Source organism: Anoplopoma fimbria, chromosome 4, assembly GCF_027596085.1.
Source record: "Anoplopoma fimbria isolate UVic2021 breed Golden Eagle Sablefish chromosome 4, Afim_UVic_2022, whole genome shotgun sequence".
Classification (NCBI taxonomy): Eukaryota; Metazoa; Chordata; class Actinopteri; order Perciformes; family Anoplopomatidae; genus Anoplopoma; species Anoplopoma fimbria.
The window spans coordinates 4,021,693-4,042,622 of record NC_072452.1 but is presented as its reverse complement, the minus strand read 5'-3'; the positions used below and the strand labels follow the sequence as shown (position 1 = coordinate 4,042,622).

General features: G+C 40.6%; 2 protein-coding genes across 5 annotated transcripts; one reads left to right on the top strand and one right to left on the bottom strand.

Annotated features, from left to right (window-relative positions):
* Nucleotides 1-3,878: 3,878 nt before the first annotated feature.
* hvcn1 (hydrogen voltage-gated channel 1) lies at nt 3,879-8,443 on the top strand. 3 transcript variants are annotated; one of them, XM_054597547.1, is made up of 6 exons: nt 3,879-3,981; nt 4,794-5,020; nt 5,762-5,866; nt 5,969-6,200; nt 7,078-7,190; nt 8,006-8,443. In XM_054597547.1, the coding sequence occupies exons 2-6, from the start codon at nt 4,847-4,849 to the stop codon at nt 8,060-8,062; spliced, it is 681 nt and encodes a 226-aa protein (XP_054453522.1). In that variant the 5' UTR covers nt 3,879-3,981; nt 4,794-4,846; the 3' UTR covers nt 8,063-8,443. The 3 variants fall into 3 exon arrangements, with proteins under 3 accessions (XP_054453522.1, XP_054453523.1, XP_054453520.1); XM_054597548.1 differs by having other exon boundaries at nt 3,879-4,019; XM_054597545.1 differs by lacking the exon at nt 3,879-3,981 and adding an exon at nt 4,461-4,694.
* Nucleotides 8,444-8,527: 84 nt separating this feature from the next.
* On the bottom strand, nt 8,528-20,724 carry LOC129090246 (tectonic-1-like). 2 transcript variants are annotated; one of them, XM_054597818.1, is made up of 14 exons: nt 20,447-20,724; nt 20,255-20,375; nt 17,800-17,933; nt 16,882-17,033; nt 16,679-16,781; nt 13,654-13,766; nt 12,397-12,417; nt 11,012-11,146; nt 10,761-10,886; nt 10,268-10,356; nt 9,937-10,074; nt 9,703-9,856; nt 9,024-9,155; nt 8,528-8,924 (listed from the first exon to the last, which is right to left on the bottom strand). In XM_054597818.1, the coding sequence occupies exons 1-14, from the start codon at nt 20,694-20,696 to the stop codon at nt 8,778-8,780; spliced, it is 1,815 nt and encodes a 604-aa protein (XP_054453793.1). In that variant the 5' UTR covers nt 20,697-20,724; the 3' UTR covers nt 8,528-8,777. The 2 variants fall into 2 exon arrangements, with proteins under 2 accessions (XP_054453793.1, XP_054453794.1); XM_054597819.1 differs by lacking the exon at nt 20,447-20,724 and having other exon boundaries at nt 8,534-8,924; nt 20,238-20,293.
* Nucleotides 20,725-20,930: the final 206 nt, after the last annotated feature.

The following is a 20,930-nucleotide window of genomic DNA, read 5'->3' as shown; positions in this document are numbered from 1 at the left end:
TGACCCTCTTGTGGCACGGGAACATGTATTGATACACATTACTGCTTTGTATTTTATTTTTTATAAATTGGATTTGTTTAAGCAATATTTACAGCCTCATACATAAATTAGTTGGCAGGCTTTTTTTTAATTTTGAAAAAATGTTAGGCATTACATTATGTATCCTTACAAAGTCTTAAAGTTGGTTAGTCTTGTGGATATTGAATGCTTGACCACTGAAAAGGGTGTGGAAAAACAAATGATTTATAATATAGTAATTGACATTTACAACTCGAAAATGTATAATTGTATAAAATTTATAATTAAAGTAGACTGACAAGCTATTGCAAATTTTTAGAAACTGAGGAACTCATTAACCATCTATAATTAACTTACCAGCATGTATACCTGCACACATGACCTATTAGAAAGTGAGAGTAAAAAGAATTCAATTATTTTTATAAACCCTTAAGTAAAGGTGTCAGCTGGCAAACTAGTAGAAAAGTCAGTTTGGCCGAGGAGCAGGTGTTTACGGCAAGATGTGGATGATTAAGCATCTCTAGTAAACACAACTGTCCTTACAGCCTTTTGAGAAGGTGAAGGTTGCTTACTCATTAAACATCAAACAAGAGAATTGGGAACACATTGATGCCATAGTCACAAAAAAATGGAATAATGCAATAAAAAAAGTACTAATAATAAATCTTATCTGTTTTAGTTGTTACTGATTCCTTATACTTTCATTTTCCTTATAATGCAAATTTAACGTACTATTAGTTTTGTTTGTTACAAATGGGCTACACCAGTATTTCATTGTGCATCCCTGTGTTGCATAATGATAAATGATCCTTGAATCCTTAATGCACCTGTCAGAATATAGAGCAAAAGGAATACTAGGAATATGCAACATGTACAGCAATCGTACAATTGAAAGTGATGTGAAAACCTGAAGACATGGTTCCGGTCAGGTAACGAAGCACAACCGTCCTTTAGGCCCGTTTCATGTGCTTTAGTCCTGCATATGTACATTTAAAAACAAAATGCTACATTGTTTATACACGTCGATTCATTAGTCATAAGAAAAATGCTTGCGTTAATTTATATCACAATAGTGTTTTTATAGTTATTTTTAATATATACAGCGGGTAAAATAAGTATTGAACACGTCACCATTTTTCTCAGTAAATATATTTCTAAAGGTGCTATTGACATGAAATTTTCACCAGATGTCAGTAACAACCCAAGTAATCCATACATACAAAGTAAACCAAACAAGTTCAGAAATTAAGGTATGTGTAATAAAATGGAATGACAGGGAAAAAGTATTGAACACATGAAGAAAGGGAGTTGCAAAAAGGCATGGAAAGCCAAGTCACCAGCTGAAATCTATCAGTAATTAGAAAGCAATCCTGCCCCTTAATGCAAATTAATATCAGCTGGTTCAGTCCCAACTGATGGCCTATAAAAAGGTCTCATTACCAAGGTGTCACACAAGAAACATCTCATGATGGGTAAAAGCAAAGAGCTCTCTCAAGACCTTCGCAACCTTATTGTTGCAGAACATACTGATGGCATTGGTTACAGAAGGATTTCTAAACTTCTGAATGTTCCAGTGAGCACTGTTGGGGCCATAATCCGGAAGTGGAAAGAACATCATTTCACCATAAACCGGCCACGACCAGGTGCTCCTCGCAAGATTTCTGACAGGAGTGAAAATTATCAGAAGAGCCAAGGACCACTTGTGGAGAGCTTCAGAAAGACCTGGAATTAGCAGGTACAATTGTTTCAAAGAAAACAATAAGTAATGCACTCAACCGCCGTGGCCTGTATGCACGCTCACCACGCAAGACTCCAATGCTGAAGAAAAAGCATGTTGAAGCTCGTTTAAAGTTTGCTGCACAACATTTAGACAAGCCTGTGAAATACTGGGAGAATATAGTCTGGTCAGATGAGACCAAATTGAACTCTTTGGATGCCATAATACACACCATGTTTGGAGGTCAAATGGCCAGCACATCACCCCAAAAACACCATACCAACAGTGAAGTTTGGAGGTGGGAACATCATGGTGTGGGGCTGTTTTTCAGCATACGGCACTGGCAAACTTCATATAATCGAAGGAAGGATGAATGGAAAAATGTACCGAGACATTTTTGATAAAAATCTGCTGCCATCTAGCAGGATGATGAAGATGAAACGATGGTGGACATTTCAGCAAGACAATGATCCCAAACACAGAAGAAAGAAAATAAAGCTGCTAGAATGGCCCAGCCAATCACCTGACTTGAATCCAATCGAAAATCTATGGAAAGAACTAAAGATCAGAGTTCATAGAAGAGGCCCACGGAACCTTCAAGATTTGAAGACTGTTTGTGTGGAAGAATGGGCCAAAATCACACCTGAGCAATGCATGCGACTAGTTTCTCCATACAGGAGGCGTCTTGAAGCTGTCATTACCAACAAAGGCTTTTTGTACCAAGTATTAAATAAATTTCAGTAAGCGTGTTCAATACTTTTTCCCCAAATAAGTTTAGAATTTAAGTTATGTGTAATCAAATGGAATGCCATTTGATTACACATAACTTAAATTCTAAACGTATTTGTTTGGTTTTCTTTGTATGTATGGATTACTTGGGTTGTTACCGACATCTGGTGAAAATTTCATGTCAATAGCACCTTCAGAAATATATTTACTGAGAAAAATGGTGACGTGTTCAATACTTATTTTACCCGCTGTATATCATTTATATCACAGATTTATATCACCTAGTTCCAAGTTGGAATACATTAGTATTTATTTATTATTATAAACATGAGAAAACAACTTTGAGTCATTGTTTATGTTTTAAATGTAATTCTATAAATGATGCACCTGGAGACAAAGCATAGCAACCATAGACTCTTTCAGGTCCAGTTTGTCCACATGTGTTTTCAGTTACATCTGGCCTCTGTTGATGACATGTGATCTTTTGGTCTTGGCATAATAACACATGACTCTTAATATTTGCAGAGTATTTCTAAAGCCAGATGGTGGCGGTATGATCACAGGCTGGGAGAACACAAGTTGTGTGGCTGCACAAAGCAGAAAGAGTTTATTCAAATATTGTACATGTGATGTCTTTGACAGTAAACACTTTATTATAATGTCTGTGTTTCGGATGCAACAGATTTAGGATGGCTTTAATCTGCGTCTCGTATAGTGTAGGTCTTCTGGCCTGCTCCAAACATGCCTGTTGGCTGCAGAGAAAAATAATCCCGTTCCATTATAATATTAGTAATGAAAGATAAGATAAGATAAGATCAAATAAGATAATCCTTTATTAGTCCCGCAGCGGGGAAATTTGCAGGCTTACAGCAGCGTAGAGTTAAAGTGCACACAAGAGACATAGTAAAGAAAGACAAGATAAAAATAAAAAATGAAAATAAAAATAAAAAAAACAAGTATTATAAATAAGCAATAAAAACAGTAGAAAAACAACTGAAATATAATATTTACAGACAGAAAAAAACTATTTTAACTATTATTGCAAACACTGAAATCATGTGACAACTGCAAGATGATGAAGAGAAAGAAAAAAAAAAGTTGTAACTCCCCTTTGGGAAATGCAAATCAGTTTCAACTTCCAGTTCATCCACAGACAGGTCAACATGGACTCTGTACTCACCATGCAGCACCTCAGCAGCACATGAGGAGCAGCACAGCACCTTTACAGGACCTCTATAGGAAGGAGCGAGGAGCGAGGAAGGTAAAGAGATCGAATCCCGCACAACTGTTAGACAACGCAGCTCTGACGCGTTAAATCTGTGCCTCGACGCGGCGGACGCGGCAGAGGCGGTGGGACGCGGCAGAGGCGGTGGGACGCGGCAGAGGCGGCGGACGACGGCGGCGCGGCAGAGGCGGCGGACGCGGCAGAGGCGGCGGGCCGGCCAATCAGACGGATGTTTCCATCACGAGTTCCAGCCCGCCGTCCAGCCTGAAGCTCTGGTCTCTGCTAACATCTGGTGGGAAACGCGGACAGATCCTCCTGAACGTCTTCATGGTTATATCACAGCTGCAGATTCGTTGGCTGCTGTTATTTTCCACATTTTTATTTTTAAAGTTACCTTTAAATTTGAGCATGCTCCGGATTTCCTCCATATCTTGATTTAATGCATGTGTTATGGGCACTACTACTTAAAACGAACCATAACCTCCCTGTCTGATTGCATGGGTTCTGATGGGATTGATATGATGTCTTCAACTTCAACTGTGAATCATTTCATGACTTCTTTTTCCTTCACCAAGTAGCCCTTGGATTGTGTGTGTGTGTGTGTGTGTGTGTGTGTGTGTGTGTGTGTGTGTGTGTGTGTGTGTGTGTGTGTGTGTGTGTGTGTGTGTGTGTGCTCATCTTGAGGAGCCTACAGCTTCCTTTTGCACTGAGAAGGTTTGCTTTCTCAATAAGATGTTGAAAACCTTCAAAAAAAAAAAAAAAAAAAAAAAAAAAAAAGGAGAAGTAAACTCAGATTGTCTCACAAATAGACTCACAGAGATGCTGACATGTGTTACAGAGCTCAGAGTGGAAGATGGTAAAAACAGTTTCACTCTGGCTGTCAGCGTGTTGATTTGCATTAGTCTGCAACTTATACAATATTTCAATATTTTGGCTATTATTATTGTTATTATTGAGTGGCACAGACGACAGGAGGGGTTTCCTGAAACAACAGAACAACACTTTGTAAGTCGCTATTTCGAAAGTTAGCACAGAGAGCCTGCTGTGTAATCTCGCTCTGAAATACATCTGAATTGAAAGGGCCTTTCCCGTCTGTGCTCCGAGGTGAGCTGCTGAGGTCGTGGCTTTGGTCCACTCCCGTCGTTGAGCCTGCCGCCATGGCTCGGTACCTGGGCTACTTCAGCACTGTGGGCGATGTGCAGCCGGTGCAGTGGGACGAAGAAGAGCTGCACGTGAACAGCGAGGAGCTGAGTCCGGCCACCGGCCTGGTACCAACAACGCTGACCTTTAGGGCTTCGCTGCAGAGGCTCTATGGCTCTGATCATTTCCAGGTATGCCGCTCTGGTCTTCTCTTCGCGTCTGTTGGTAGGGGCAACGATCCATCATTGGAGAAGCAAACTGTATGTTTTCTCCACTTCGATGGCACTGACGTGGGTTACAGATAGTGAACAATGTCATTCCAACGTGAAATCTTCAAATTGCTTGTTTTGTCCGACCATTGTCCACAACCAAAAGATATTCAATTCACTATTATGTAAGAGAGAGAAAAACAGACATTTTTCAATAGGAGAAGCTGGAACCTGCAGATGTTTTTATTTTTCTCTTGTTTTTGGATTGCAGTCCTATAAGGTTGTCAGACTCATTTTCAGACATCGATTTTTTTGAAATATCACCATCCTTGTCAAAACCTCGTGCATACCCACAATGCCTCTCGACTGCCGACAGTTAAGTCAGAGATTCTAATGTAGCCTGGAGCTTTTAGTATGCAGCAGAGATGAACAGCAGGCTACAGAGGTCTGGCAAGATCCGTTCTTTCTAACTCCACACTTCTAGATTTTTCAAACTTGTAGTCTTCGGCTCCTGCCAACGCTGACTCAAGTGACATCCCTTGAGGACATTTATCAGCCTTTTGTGTCTCCCTCTAGAGACTTGATACAATGTTTTGCCCACATATGCAGCAGTTGTCCCCAGCCTCTGGAAACCCACTTTGATGGGTAAGATTGGCGCAGTTCCCCTTTAAGTCGCTGTATAACGAGAGGCGACGGCCACTGATTTTCTGACTTTGCTTCCAGGTGTTGGTGGTGTGTTTAGTAATCCTGGATGCCATCTTTGTTCTGGCGGAGCTGCTCATCGATCTGGCTGTGATAGAGTTGGAAGAACACCACCTTGCTCCTGAGGTGAGATACAAATGTGTCCACTTGCTCCAAGCAAAACTCACATTTCCTATCAAGACCTTAGTATAATACCATTTACTGACACATGAGGGGGGGGGTTTGCAGGTGTTCCACTATCTGAGCCTGGCTCTTCTCACATTCTTCATGGTGGAGCTGGTTGGTAAGCTGTTCGCTTACCGCCTGGAGTTCTTTCAACACAAGTTTGAGATGTTTGATGGCTTGGTGGTCGTGCTTTCCTTCGTGTTGGACATTGTCTTCATCTTCCATGAGGACGCCTTTGATGGGATGGGTCTCCTGATCCTGCTGCGACTCTGGAGGGTTGCCAGAATTATCAATGGTCAGTAACACTTGGCCCAGAAGTATGTACAGGGTGTTGCCGTTTTGAATGACATTGCACCCAAAGGGTCTCTTTGTTTCTGCGGGTAGACATGGGGGTGGAGGTTGTTGCCCTTTGAGTATCACTTTGTGTGTTCTTGTGTTGTAGCAGAGCCAGCGCCTCTACAACAAGTGGGTGTTTTTCTCAGGGTGTTGGTACATACCAGTAGATGTTAACGTTAAAGGGATAGTTACGTTTTTTTTTGTGGTTCTTATCCTTAGTCAGTGTATCACCTACAGTAGATGGCGTTGGCACACCCCCAGTTTGGAGAAACATACAGGAGTATCGGGGTCAGGAGCAAAGTAATGTACTGCTGTGGAAAAAATCTAGATTGGACACCTTAAAAAAAAAAGAATCAATAGCGGTTTAAGTGTACTCTATATTTAGAGTATTTACACCACTTAACCTAATTCTTCCTCACAGAACACGGGAGTTGCAGGTCTACTATGATACATTGATGTCTTTGACATAATGACATAATGTTATTCTGTTGATAATATTATTTCATTTTTCGAGTGTTTTAAAATAAAATTCTGGCCAGATCTTACACATTGCACCTTTAAGACAGGACCCTGCTTGACCTCATGTTTGTAGGTCAAACTGTTCTCGGTTGCTGTAAGTTAATAAAGCTGCGGTTTATCTGCGCTTCAGTAACCTAACCCTGCCTGCTTAATGTGGCTCTAGACTTTGGTAGTCCTGGGGGGGCGAATCTGTTAAAAATGGTCACAACAAATTGCAAAGTCTCAAAAAGAAACATCATTCCTCTCGCCTTATTATGAAGACGTGCATTTACTTGATTTGGGAATCACGTATATAATTGTGTTTGAATGTGTTGCAGGTATCTTGGTGTCAGTGAAAACTCGTGCACACCAGAAGATTCATAAGCTGAAGGAGAGCTATGACCACCTTGTTCAAAGAGTCACGGAGCTACAGGAGCGCAGTGATAAACTGGTGATTCCTCATAACTGCTTCATACTAGATAAGAAAGATTATTATTATTATAAAGAAGAAAATAAGTTAATTGAATGAGCTTATTAACGCTCCACAAACAGAAGCAGAGATTTATATTATATTTAAGGGGACACATCATGCTCATTTGTATTTTGGGTTTCTATTAGAACATGTTTACAATTGCTTTAATGTTAAAAAAAACCCACATATTTCTCATACTGTTTGTCTTAATGTACCTGCATGTGACATAGGAATGGGAGCAAAATCCGAATGGCTTGTTGAATCACGTTTTCATATCCAGCCAGCCCAAAAAAACAATTGGGTTGTCTTTTTTTCCACAATTTGTGGGATGGTAGGCACTCCAGATACCCACGTTTGTGCACAAGCACTGGTTTCTCATGATATGTCAACTTAAGAACAATGTAATGTTCACACGGCCACAGCTGTGGTTGTGGATATTGCTACATTTTTGAGGTAACTTGGAAACCCTACAGTGAAACACTTAGAGATGGTGGTTACTTATCCGTTCAGCTTTATCCTTTTTGGCTCAAGATATTTATGTTTGATTAAAAATAAAGGCTTCAGAATTTAATTTTAGCCCATAACTGTTTCAAAAAAACATAAGCAGTCTAACAAACCTGCACAGAATCTGGGCAATATGGGCACAAGTATTCCGAAAATGATTTCCACTATAGCTAGGACAGAAATCCATAAAATTGGGGCTAGCACAATTGAACTGACAGTGGGTGTGTAGGCTTTGAATGATGTCCAACAACAGACTGACTCTTCTCTTTGTCGGTCTCTATCCATTCTAGGAAAAAGAGAACCAGGAACTGCAAGCCCTCCTGAAGAAGAACAGCATAGACTTCTAACTCATCGAGCTAACTCTTGTGGAGCACATACTTCTCTGCACTAATTATAAACTAAACTATGCACTCCATGAACTTTTATTTTCAGTCTGATTTTGAAGTTTTACCACATCTTTTTTGAATATCTGTATCAGTGGATCCATATCAAGGTTTCTCCTCATTATAGTCATATAAACCAGTTAGAGGTCTGCATACTGTATGTCTAATGAATGTCAGATATTCAGATGCCACTGGATGTCACTCCATAAGCTTCAAGGCCTATCTTAATTTAATAGTGAATATCTGAAACATGCCTCACACTGATTACTTGTACATTAAGCTAAAAGTGCTAATTGATGTTAAAAGTGTATGTAAGTTTAGTAAAAAAAAAAAATAAAAAAAAATGTCAATAAATGAAGTAATTTCATTGAATAAAAAACATTTGTTGAATGTTTATTTATTTTTTTACAAACATACTATTACATTTTTCACACAATATACAGGAACACATAGATCATACAAAGAGTGCGTGTTGTCGTAACAGGGTGTATGGTAAATAAATCACATAATAGTGAGAGGAATCCATATGGACTGTTGAGACAAAGTGGAAGAGAAGTCTGCATGTACTGTTTGGAAAAAAGAGGGAAGAGAAGTCCTCAATGACTCTTCGGACAAAAGTGAAGGACAAAAAAAGTAAGAAGAGTCCACATGAACTCTGTTTCCCTTTTTCCATGTGTGTTCAGACAAAAGGGAAGAAGAAGTCAAAGGGCAGCTTGGCGTCGATGGTGGGCGTGGCTCTGTAACCAGGAAGAGCAGCAGCAGAAACTGGTACAAAGGCCACCGAGCTCCTGATGGACAGGATGCCGCTTCCTCCAGACAACACATCCTGAGGGAGAACAAAGATAGTCAGACACAGTAGAAATTACTATTGCATTATTAAAACCTGCAAGTCCCCTGCCAGTATTTATGAAAAAGCGAGTCTTACCAAACTGGTGATGTTGGTTTGGATTACTTCTTTGATGCTCACTATCTGAGCTTGGGGGTTCTCCAACGCTCCATATTTACTCCATTCAATTTCTAAGTGAAGCGACAGTGGGATGCTGCAACTCTGTGCTTCCTGCAAAACACAAACATACTGCTGGATTGTGGCCCCACAAAACAGATTCCATCAATCAAACAAGCTCTCTGTCAACAATTAAATATGACTTGAAGAAGTCACAGTTGTATAAAACCACAAGTGATTGTTCATGTACTCAACCCACAAACAGTAGCGATTAGCAAAGTCATACAAATGTACAAATTAGGCTCAACGACTTCCAACAATCAATATGTCAAGTAGTGAAAGAAAGGAAATGAATCAAATCAAAGCAAATCAAATCAAATCAAATGACAAACAAATAAGATTTAAAAAAGTGGAAATAATTCAGTTACAAAAAACAAACAAATAGGAAAACAATGTAGAAATGGAAAAAAAACAAAAAACTAAAGGCTTGTTAAGACACAAACTGTCACAAATAAAACTGCACTGCAATGTTAAAGATATTATATTGTGGACATAAGATGGGTATTGGACTTATTTGTCTTGATCTGACATACACTTCTCCAAATTAGTCTCTGGATTAGTCTAGACCTGAGACTCTTTCCTGGTTTCAAACCATGCTCACCCCAGGATTAAAGTTGCTCTCAAACTGCAGCCAGTCCAGAGGATGGTCAAGCGGGGAGTTTCCAAAAGATGCCACAAACTTGGCATGGTTTGGTCCCCTCAGAACATCCAAAAGAACCTGAAGGACCAGGGTGCAGTTGGCAGCATCCTCCAGCCTGCTGGGACAAGACAAGTCACCATCATATATGTATTAAGTACATTATGTACACAAGGAAAAGTGGAAATATTTTCCTGCCTTAATGTGCAGCCGGACACAGAATCCAGTCCGAACAGGACAGGGGAGCGCTGATGCGGTCCCTGCAGACAGTCCTGTTCCTCAGCACCGTAGAGAAGAGATACTGTGTCTCTGGGGTCGACGCTCCGAGTGATCCCTGTGACCACAGCTGTTAAGGTGAACCCTGGGCCCAATGGCACATCAGAACGTCATCCCTTTCTAATCAAACACTGTCAAAGTATCCTTATTACTGCTGTCCAAAGGTATAACTAAAATGTTTCTATTCACACGGATTCATCCTGTCTGGAAGTCAAGGTGAGGGATATGCAGCGTCGGGGCAGGTAAAGGATATTTTGCTGTTCTTGTTCCAGACACAAGAGGTAGTCCAACCACATAACCTGGATTTCCACTGTAGTGGACGGCCGCCTCCTCCCCATCCTCCTGTTGGATAGACGCAAAGTAAAGTTCATTATTCACATTCTGTCTAAAAATAACACGTTTTTATTTATTACATTTATAGTTTGCACAGGACAGAATACATTTTTACAGAGTCAGAAAAACGTTTTTCAACACCCCATAACAATGAGTGAAAGGAAACATTCCCTTCAATGCTAGAATTCATTTTGCAGCTTCTTAAAAATAGAAGGTTAGGCATACAATAGAAAGCTCAAGCTGTCCTCAAAACGCAGCCCTGGCAGATTTACCAGCAAGGACCTGATCCGTCCCTTTGGCTCTGCCAACCTTTAATTCATAATGATCTGGTTTTATTAAACCTGTTTTGTAAGTAAATACTGTATCTACTTAACAATCCATGATACATAGACAATGCCTTTTTAAGACGCTACCTGGACAAATGTGATGTGGAACTCCTGTTCCAGGGACAGTGCTGCTACACGGACAAATCCAAGTACCAGAGACACCGTCACATTCACTATCTCACCAGCTGGGCTGTACTTAGTCACATAAGCAACCTATGGAGAGAAAAATGTCTAATTGGTCCAGCAGACAATTACTTCTTTCGTTTGCAACAGTGATCATTCTACGTATAAAACTTCAGCTATAAATTCTAAATACAGGTCGTGTAGAGTAGACACACCTTCAGCACCACGTTAGCACAGAAGGTGGGGTTCAGGAGAACAGGGCTCAGGTTTTCTCCACCACTGATCTTCAGCTCTGTCTGGGTCCCATCCACAGACTGAAGGACGACTGAAGCCAACTCCACAGGAACAAGCTCCAGCAACATCACAAACACCCACATTAGTCAACATTTATAAAAAATGATTTAACCCAAATATGTTTTTCAGATTTACCCTCTGCTGTCATTTAAATATGTCTGCAGTTTGTTTACTTTGGAAAGCCGAGCTGGTGGATCAGTTGCTCCGTCACTTTGGTCAAGACTGAAACATCATAACTATTCGATGGATGGCCATGACATTTTGTACAGCGTCAGTATGAATTGTAAAACCTTTAGTGATTCTCTGACTTTCCATCTAGCGCCACCATCATGTCAAAAATGTAATGTGTCCAATACTTTAATGACCAAATACCTGCAAAACTATTGACATTCCAGTTGTTGCAGGACAATTGTGTATTTCAGAAACAATGGGCCTTTGGAACAATGGCTGTTTGTTTTCTTGATAATGGGATGTCGGACAAATGCATGGCACCTTTGCATGCTGATGTTAGCACTTAGCTCAATCACTGCTGCTGGCTGTCGACTTTTAGTCTTGTTTCAGTGTGTTTTGTTTTTAATTTCCTTTTCTTTTTTCTTTTTTTACAGATATGTTGTTATCACAGGTTGATTACAGCACTGATTAATTCAAAAAGTTGGCGATGCATTACAGCAACGTAAAAAGCAGACAGGATGTTCACTGTGGTGGTTTCAAGTTGATTTTCATTCTAGGAAAAACATGTCTGAGAAATCCAAGACGCTACCAGTTTGTTTTGTTTAAATAGTTTCCAGTAATGTAAAGCAACTGTTTAAGTGTTGTGTCAATGCAAATGTGACAATAACTGAATACTTCCTTGTTCTCTGTAACTGAGAGAGAAATGTAAAAATATTTCTGGTCCTCACATTGCAGCATTCGACCTCAACCTTCTGTCTGTGCCAACTTACTGAACTATGTGACATGTTTTTGTGGTCCACCTATTCTTTGCACAAAATGATTGTCGGTGTGTTGCTAAATTTCCTGTTGAGGCAGAGATGTGATGGCATGTGAGTTTTTAATGTAATGTCAACAATGTAAAGAAGTGTGACTACACAGAACCGTTCAGATAATGGATGGACCGTGTGACTATACACACATATATGAAGGCAGGATTTTGCATAACATGCGTTTCAAGATGTTTCTTAAGGTTGTAGCATTGAACCTGATTCTGACTTCACTTCAAGGATTAATCACTTAACAAAATACGTCAATAACATTTCTGTCGATCACATTATTAACTTTCAGCGTTAAACAAAAAGGGAGGCATACTTACTATTGCATCTTGAGTCTTCCCCTGTTGAGTTGAAAAGATTTGGTTTACCATCTTTAAATGAACATTAACTGATTGTTTGTGCAATTAGCATTTCCAATAGAGTGGCTCATGTAAAAAAGGGAATTCACCAAAAAGTAAATTACAACACCTAAGATTGTTAGGTATAGCACTTTCAGAAAAATTAGGGAACCCATAAAATACTTTACTGTAAATCAGGTGGATTAACACTTTAATACCAGTGTGTCCTTTGGAGTGCATCAAACGTCCCTCACTGATGATGTCCTAGACCAGACCTGGGCATTGTACGGCCCGCGGGATGATTCTGACCGGCCCGCGAAAGATTACATGATAATTAGAAAATAAAACATATTTTCTAATTATCTTATGGGTGGACTAAAACCGCATTGCTTTTATTTTGAAGCCCATTTATTCTCACAGTGCACGCAATCGTGCACGTCAACTGTGCACGTGAAATGCGTGTGATTGACAACCTGTCTTCCTTCCTTGTCACCCCTGAAACATGCGAAAATGTCGGCTCATGCCAAAAAGAGGAAAGTGGTGCCGAAAGCAGAACTTTCAAACAAATATGGACTACTATTTTTTTCTTTACTGAAGTCAAGGGTAAACCTGTGTGTTTGGTTTGTGGGGAGCATGTCGCCGTGTTTAAAGAGTACAATTTTCTTTTCTTTTTTTTTTTTTTTTTTTTTGCACAGTTCTGAAAACATTAAATGTTTAATATAGGCATGTAAAGTCAAAAAGGCTACAAAACTGGGACACTTTTCTTTACACAGTTACACAGTTCAGTGACATGTCTTGTTTATTTTGGCTACAAAGATGATGTGATGTCTTTAGAAAGCTAAGAAAATCCTTGTTTCAATAGTATATGAAACTCAAAATGCCCTTTGTTATTAATGTGACTGAAAATGAGTCAAATGTTTCACATTTTGTTTATCATTTTGGAAATTCTATTTGAATAAATGATATTTTTGAAAGCTAACCTCACCTTTTAATTGCCAAATAATAACATACACTCTTACCAGCGGTCAAAACAATGCCATTTACTGCTTTTTATATAGAAATAAAATGTATATTATGCATAATTGAGTTCGGCATTTTGGCCCGGCCCTCCAAAATATTTTCAGTTGCTCATTTGGCCCCCTGGGAAAAATAATTGCCCACCCCTGTCCTAGACAGTGAGAGTGTTTGAGGGTAAATGTTTTTTCTTTCAGTGTATGGCAGAGTAAATGTGGGACTCACAGCAAAGAGCTGGATGTCGGTGTAGGTGTCCATGCTGAGGGCGGGCAGAAATCCGCAGTCCTGCTTCAGGACCACACGCCGAGAACACCGACTGCTCTGATCCTTTAGAAACGCTGGGGAGACAAACACTATTCCATCAACTCTTTTAAGCATGTTTTAAATATGAAATTAATTATTATTATTACATGTTTCCTAACATGACAGACTATTCCTTTTACAAAATAAAAGTAAGCAAATTGTGGATATCAAAGAAGTATTAAACTGATGCAGTATAAGAAAAAATAATCTTAATATGAGGGATTTTCACTTTATGTCTCTAAAGAAGCCTATCTGCTGTAAAACCCAGATGTTACAAGGTATAATTCACACTTATCAGCCTTTACTGTGTCGCTGTTTTTACTTGGGACGCACTCTGTACCATGCTGGTTATGGGTGTTATGACAGCAGTCATGTGAGTCATGTCCATAAGTGAGACTCTGCAGGTCCACTCATAAATATAACATGAGCTGTGTTGTTAGAAGTTATTATGACACTGTTAAAGTGGACCTGGCTACTCCCTCAACACTCGGCTTTCACACTAGTAAAGTTGCAATGAGAGATTAAAGAGGAGATCTCAAGAGTCGTATCATTGAGGTGCAACACATGTGCAGTGAAATCTTGTATTCACGATTATAGAACAATCGGATGATAGATTGGTTTCCCTCAGCCTTCTTTATGGGTGAGAATTACTGAAAGCATGTTTAATAAGAGACCATAAGAAATGCTTTCTATTTGAAAACGTTCTAATGTATATCGGCTGCCATCCATTGGAGAGCATGCTACTCAAAAAGTTCTGTCCCGCCAAAAGAAGAGCACCTTAGAGGGCACCGTCCCTTTATTTCCAGCGCGTCTACTGCAACCCTCCAACATGGCAGCTCTAGTTACACTGCACATACAGTATGCCATACCCATAGCCCAAGACCTGTCCCTGCCTTCTTCAACAGCCTTGAAAAGTTATTCTGACCCAAGCACAATTGTGTCATTATCCGATCAACATTTAAGTTGTCGCTACAGTATAGAAAAGCATGCCAATCGCAAGATACCTTGCCCATACATGTAGCCAGCCTTAACCATTGGCTTCTATTTAAAAAAGATTGTAGACTATGCCAAGAACGACCTTCCGTGGATGTTTAAAGAGAACTGAATACATCCTTGGAGAAGGTGCCCTGTTCATTCCTATGAAAAATTTAAATCTTGGGCTCATACAAATAAACGGAGGATAGAAAATAACACTGGATTTGGCCGACCTCTGGACCCGAGCAGTTTCATTGCAAAATAAAAATCCTGCAACTCTATGGAAACGGCACTCCCATGGCATTTTTTACAACCTCTACTTACAACCTCTTCAGCCAGCCACAGGGTACATCCCAAGTCTCTTAACTGCATCCCCGTTTCCTTCACTTGTGTCTTTTCCTTGTATCTTAGTCCCTCTCACTAGGAATGCATGGAGAAGCACGAGGACACCGTGCGAGGAGAGAGGAAACGAGGAAATAGGTTTTATGAGAAATGAAAGGTCCTTTCCTGTGAAGCAGCACATGAAGCAACGTCTGTTTCTGATGACGGCGGCCGCTGATCACAGCTGGAACAGCCGTCAGTCGGCTTTCACAGCTGGAGAGACTTTTGACAGAGTTTGTGTCTGCACACATGATCACTGTACTAATATTAATAAAGACACAGTTATAATTTATGTCAGAGCAGCTGTGTTTTCTCTCTGTAGCCTGTTACCTGTTTAACAAACTAATTATCTGCGTATGTAAAAAAACAAGTTAAGTGATTTAAATGAATAAGTGAAAAGAAAACAGTAGTCAGAGCAGCTGTGTTACCTGTTTAACAAACTAAATATTCACGTATGTATGTTTTGAAATTGTAATTTTGAAGTCATTAATAAATAACCTAGAATAGGATTATGGTTTCTCTTGAACACAAAAATGAATTTATTCGGCTCAATGTTTCGGGGTAAATTGAAATGATAGAACTCCTCAAACCCGACCAGTTATCACCCTTACGTGACTGAAGACAGACAGACACTCCTGCTCTCTCTGGCTATAATTGTATCCATATTAGAAGTTATATGGTGATGAAAGAGATCAGGAAAAAGCTATTCTATTTATAAAGTATGAAAGTTGTTTGTGGTCCTCTTGTTGTCCTCAGGCCTAAAATTAACATATATTAAAACCTGTTGGTGAATATAAAACTTGAGTTTAATCCGTGATCTGTCTTCAGTCTGGTATGAAACTCCAGTGATGACGAGAAATATCAGGTCAGTACGATCGGCTGCAGCGTCCAATCCAGTGAACAGTGAGGGGGCCTGGCAGCCGTTAAAAACTTCCTGGAAGGAAGCTGTCCTGCATCCTCGCCAATGGGCGGCGCAAAAACAACTTCCTGTTCAAGCAAGGATCGAGGAGCAAGGAAATGACAAAAGAGAGACTTGGGAAGTACCCACAGCCGAAGTTTCACAGAATTTTAGTGTGTGAGTGAGTGTTGGGCTCAGCAGAGTCAATCGTGGCTCCCTAGCTGTGCCGAGGAGAGCAGAATTTTAATGTTTTTGACAGGATCTGGTTAGAGTGTAAAATCTGCCTCAAAGCCGGCTGCTCCTCCTGGGGTCAACCCCCTCGCCCGCCTTGCTACTTCATTACCTAAGGCATTGTGGTTAAGAGGATTGGCATCTATGCAGATTTCAGAGGAGACGGGTAGCGTTGAGAAAGGCCTTCGCAACTCTACTTGCGTTAAATAGCAGCCCTCTTCCTTGTTTTGGAACAGTTGGTTTTTAAACCTGATGCAAACTGTACTCGAATACAACCAATCCGTATTCCAGAACACATTTGAAAGTGGATGGATCGTTTGAAAGTGTTCACACTAATCAGATAAACTGGACTTTGGGTCAAGTGTACTCACATCTGGTCCGGGTCTCTGATATGGAAGCCTCATTAGTCTGATAATCGGACAGAACTGGCACTGTTTTCTTATTACAGTGGGTATAATTTACCTGCAGGACTGGTGTCAACACAATCAGCAGTGACAAAAGGAGCTGGCAGCGAGAACATCCCTCTCTCTCCGCTCTCTCCCGCTGTCACCATCACATCCCCAAACTGAAACCATAAATCATCAGCAGAGAATGAAAATTGCTCTTTTGTGATAATTAGTTTAAGACAAACAGAGAAGGATTAAGAGTTGAAAACAGAGACTAGCCTGGTATCCAGACAAGGCCTGGAGCTCTGCAGGGGTCCCCAGACCACTGTTCTCTTCTGAGCCAAAAATAAAGTTGGTGAATTCCTTAAAGAGTAAGTCAAAGTTGCTGTCAGTTGGAAGAGCAGGAGAGGGGTGAGATAATCCATCAACACCTAGACAGAACAAACAGTCATCAAATGAGAAAAACTTGGGAGATGGAGAAAGAGGCATCGTAAAGTACTTTGTTACATGGCTGCATACTGTAACTACAAGTAGCCATACAATGTTATTCTGCATGATATACGCTGAAATTTAGAAAAATGTAACTATATCCATCTATGCTCTCTTCAAAGCTACCAGACTCCATTAACAAAAACAATATCTTAACTAGCAGAACATGGAAGTTTATCATCTTCCGCTACCTCAATCAGTTTGTTTGTGTTACTGTGTGACTTTGGTGAATCCAAGCTATCCCATTAAAATACCAGTCACGTAATAACAAAAACAAAATAACCGGCTGAGGCAGCGCAAGACCTCCTGTGTTTTGTCAATGGAGTCCTGTGGCTTTAAAAAGAGCATAAACGGCTTCAGTTAAGGTGAAATATTCTAAATATAACGTACAATGCAAATTATATGGATTTTCTTATGGTTTCTAAAATAGGTTTGGCTCCTGCACCTGTCCACAGCAAAACATTACTTTGCTCCTGTACTTGTACTCCTATCTGTTTCTCCAAACTGGGGGTGTGCAGGCAGCCATCTACTGTAGGTAAAACACTGACTATGGATCAGAACAACCCCTCTTAAAAAAATTCAAACAATCCCTTTTATTTTCAATTGAAATCCAGTTATTGTAAATTGTTGTAAAACGTAAGTAATAATTGATATTTTCTTCAAAATGCGTTCATTTCAAATCCAAATGAAAGAACGTAAATGACTTACGGTTCTGTGACTGAATGCAGAAGACATCATAATTAGTCTCCTTCCGGACAGATGACTGTAGCTCAGAGTAGCCATCAATCGTGCTCCCTAAAGAGTAGGTGACTACATCATTGCTGCACAGCTGCTTTTTGCCACTGCAACAAAGAAAGACCAATGATGAGCTAGAACATATGTTGTATGTAGACAGATGTAACATTGCTTGTCCATTGAGAATAACCACTGGCCTAAGATCGCCCACTGCCCTAGGTGCAATTACCATCTCCTCAGTTTTCTTCACATTCAACAGGAGATGGTTAGTGTCACACCATTCAATGCATACATTACATTTCAGAATGGTAAACTGATGAACTGCTGTCTCTGTGCATTAGGCCCATAATGGCTGAATCATCTGAGAACTTGATGATATAGTTTTCAGTGTGGACTCTTGTGCAGCCATTTGTGTACTGTGAAGAGGACTAGGTTGCTGACACAGCCCTGAGGGGCACCAGTGCTGATTAACCATGGGGGTCTCAGTGACAGAGCAGGGTCGTCCTTAAATCAGAGGATCGGCATTTCGATCCCCAGCTCAGCTAGTCCATGTCCATGTGTCTTCTGCAAGACACTGAACCCAAAATGGCCTCCGCAGGCTGTTCCAGTGGTGTATGAATATCAGTTGGGTAGGAATGTTAGTTAGGGTCCTGATGTGGAGGTGGCACCTTGCATGGTCCACAGTGTATGAATGGGTGAATGATGATATGTAGTGTTGAAGTGCTTGGAGTGGTCGTATGACTAGAAAAGCGCTATACAAGTACGAGTTTACCACTCACCATTAATCTGGGATATGAGGTTGCATCGTTAAACCTAACATGCTGGGTGCGATTGGGTAAAAAAGAAAAATATCATCTTAAAATTAAAATAAATAAAACCCATCTGTTTCAATTTCTGAATCAATATGTGAAGCTGTAGTCTATTAAAAGCTGAGCTTTAATCAACAAACAGTAGGAGAACGTAAGCTTCGGGGGTCTTCCAGATGTTGAGAGACCAGGTGTGTGCTGCTATTAATAGCATCAGCTGTGGCAGAAATCAAAACTCCAGCACTACTCTGCTGCTCTAACTTTCTCAGAAATATATTCCAGTCTCATTATATTATATTCAAAGCCTTCTAGGGGCTCATGGGGCTAAAACCCTCCCTTACCTTGTAGGCATTACATTTGGAACGTAGTTGAGTGTCATTGACGGTGACTTAAACACAACTCAAAAAAACTAAAAAACGCAAGTGTTAAGTGATTTAAATGAATAAGTGAAAAGAAAACAGTAGTCAGAGCAGCTGTGTTACCTGTTTAACAAACTAATTATCTGCGTATGTATGTTTTGAAATTATAATTTTGAAGTCATTACTAAATAACCTAGAATAGGATTATGGTTTCTCTTGAACACTAAAATGTATTTATTCGGCTCAATGTTTCGGTCAAACCCGACCAGTTATCACCCTTACGTGACTGAACGGAAATGACAATAAATGATGTTAAAAAGTGTTTTTGCTGACAGACAGACAGACAGACAGACACTCCTGCTCTCTCTCTCTGGTTTTAATTGTATCCATATTAGAAGTTATTGTGTAATAAAAGAGATCAGGAAAAAGCAATTCTATTTATTTAAGTATGAAAGTTGTTTGGGGACTATGGCGTAGTGGAGAGCAAGGTAGTTCTCCAATCAGAGGGTCGGTGGTTCAATACCCGGCTTCGGCAGTCGATGTGTCCTTGGGCAAGACACTTAACCCCAAGTTGCTCCTGAAGGCTTGCCATCGGTGTGGACTGGATGATGAATGTTAGTTAGAGTCTGATGGTGGCACCTTGCATGGTAGCCTGTCATCAGTGTGTGAATGGGTGAATGATATGTAATATACTACTGACTGTAGTATGTACTGACAGCAGGGCGGCTGTGGCTCAGTGGAGAGCAGGGTCGTCCCCCAATCAGAGGATCGGCGGTTCGATCCCTGGCTCCGGCAGTCCATGTTGATGTGTCCTTGGGCAAGACACTTAACCCCAAATTGCTCCCGCAGGCTGTTCCTGCGGTGTATGTATGTGTATGAATGTTAGTTAGGGTCCTGATGGTCAGGTGGCACCTTGCATGGTAGCTCCTGTCATCAGTGTATGAATGGGTGTGAATGGGTGAATGATTAGTAATGTAAAAGCGCTTTGAGTGGTCGGAAGACTAGAAAAGCGCTATACAAGTACAGTCCATTTACCATTACTGTAAGTCGCTTTGGATAAAAGCGTCTGCTAAATGACTGTAATGTAATGTTTGTGGTCCTCTCGTTGCTCAGACCTAAAATGAACATATATTAAAACCTGTTGGTGAATTAGAGTTGGACAAATGTACACCCCCACTGAACTGACTATGTGAGCTCTTAAGAGTGCAGGCAGCTCTCCTCCTCCCCATGTCCCTCATGTGTTCACCTGGACTTCATCCACACCTGCTGACGGAGTCCACAGAGCAGCCTGTGAACAGAGCCACCTCCTCTCCGCACGCTCCGTCACAGCAGCAGTTCACGTCACACACGTCCTCGTGCCCGTCACACGGACACGCGCTGCCGGCTGAAACAAAGGATACGTACAGTTATAACGTGTATGAGATGTTATACGTGTATGAGTGGATACTTTAGTACCTTTAGTGACGGGAGTGAGCAGGCGGCCGGAGACGGGCAGCGGCTGGCCGGACGGTGTCGGCTCCACGGGCCGCTCCGTGCTGCTGTAGCTCGGGGTGGTCGGGTCAAACTCTGTGGTGTAATTGTCCGTATCATATGTCGTATTTAAGTCGTAGTTTGTTGTATTTTCCTGTGTAGTTACGGTAGTGTACAAGAGAAACAAACCAAATGGTCTTGAAGTGGCCCAAAACGCAGCGGCAGAGACCGCCATCTTTGTTTATGAACGTTGCTATGGTTCTTCTTCTTCTTCGTGTGCTCCGTTGACGGGTTACTGCCCTTAAAGAGACACTACTGCCACCTGCTGTCCGAAAAGGGGATTGTTCCAGTTCAGCCAGGTGAAGGATTGTTGTTTATAATGTATTGTTATTATAAATCATGTCTTTTTCAACAGTATTTCATACCATATGTATTTTCTTTTTGTATTCGTTATAGTATTGTGATTTCT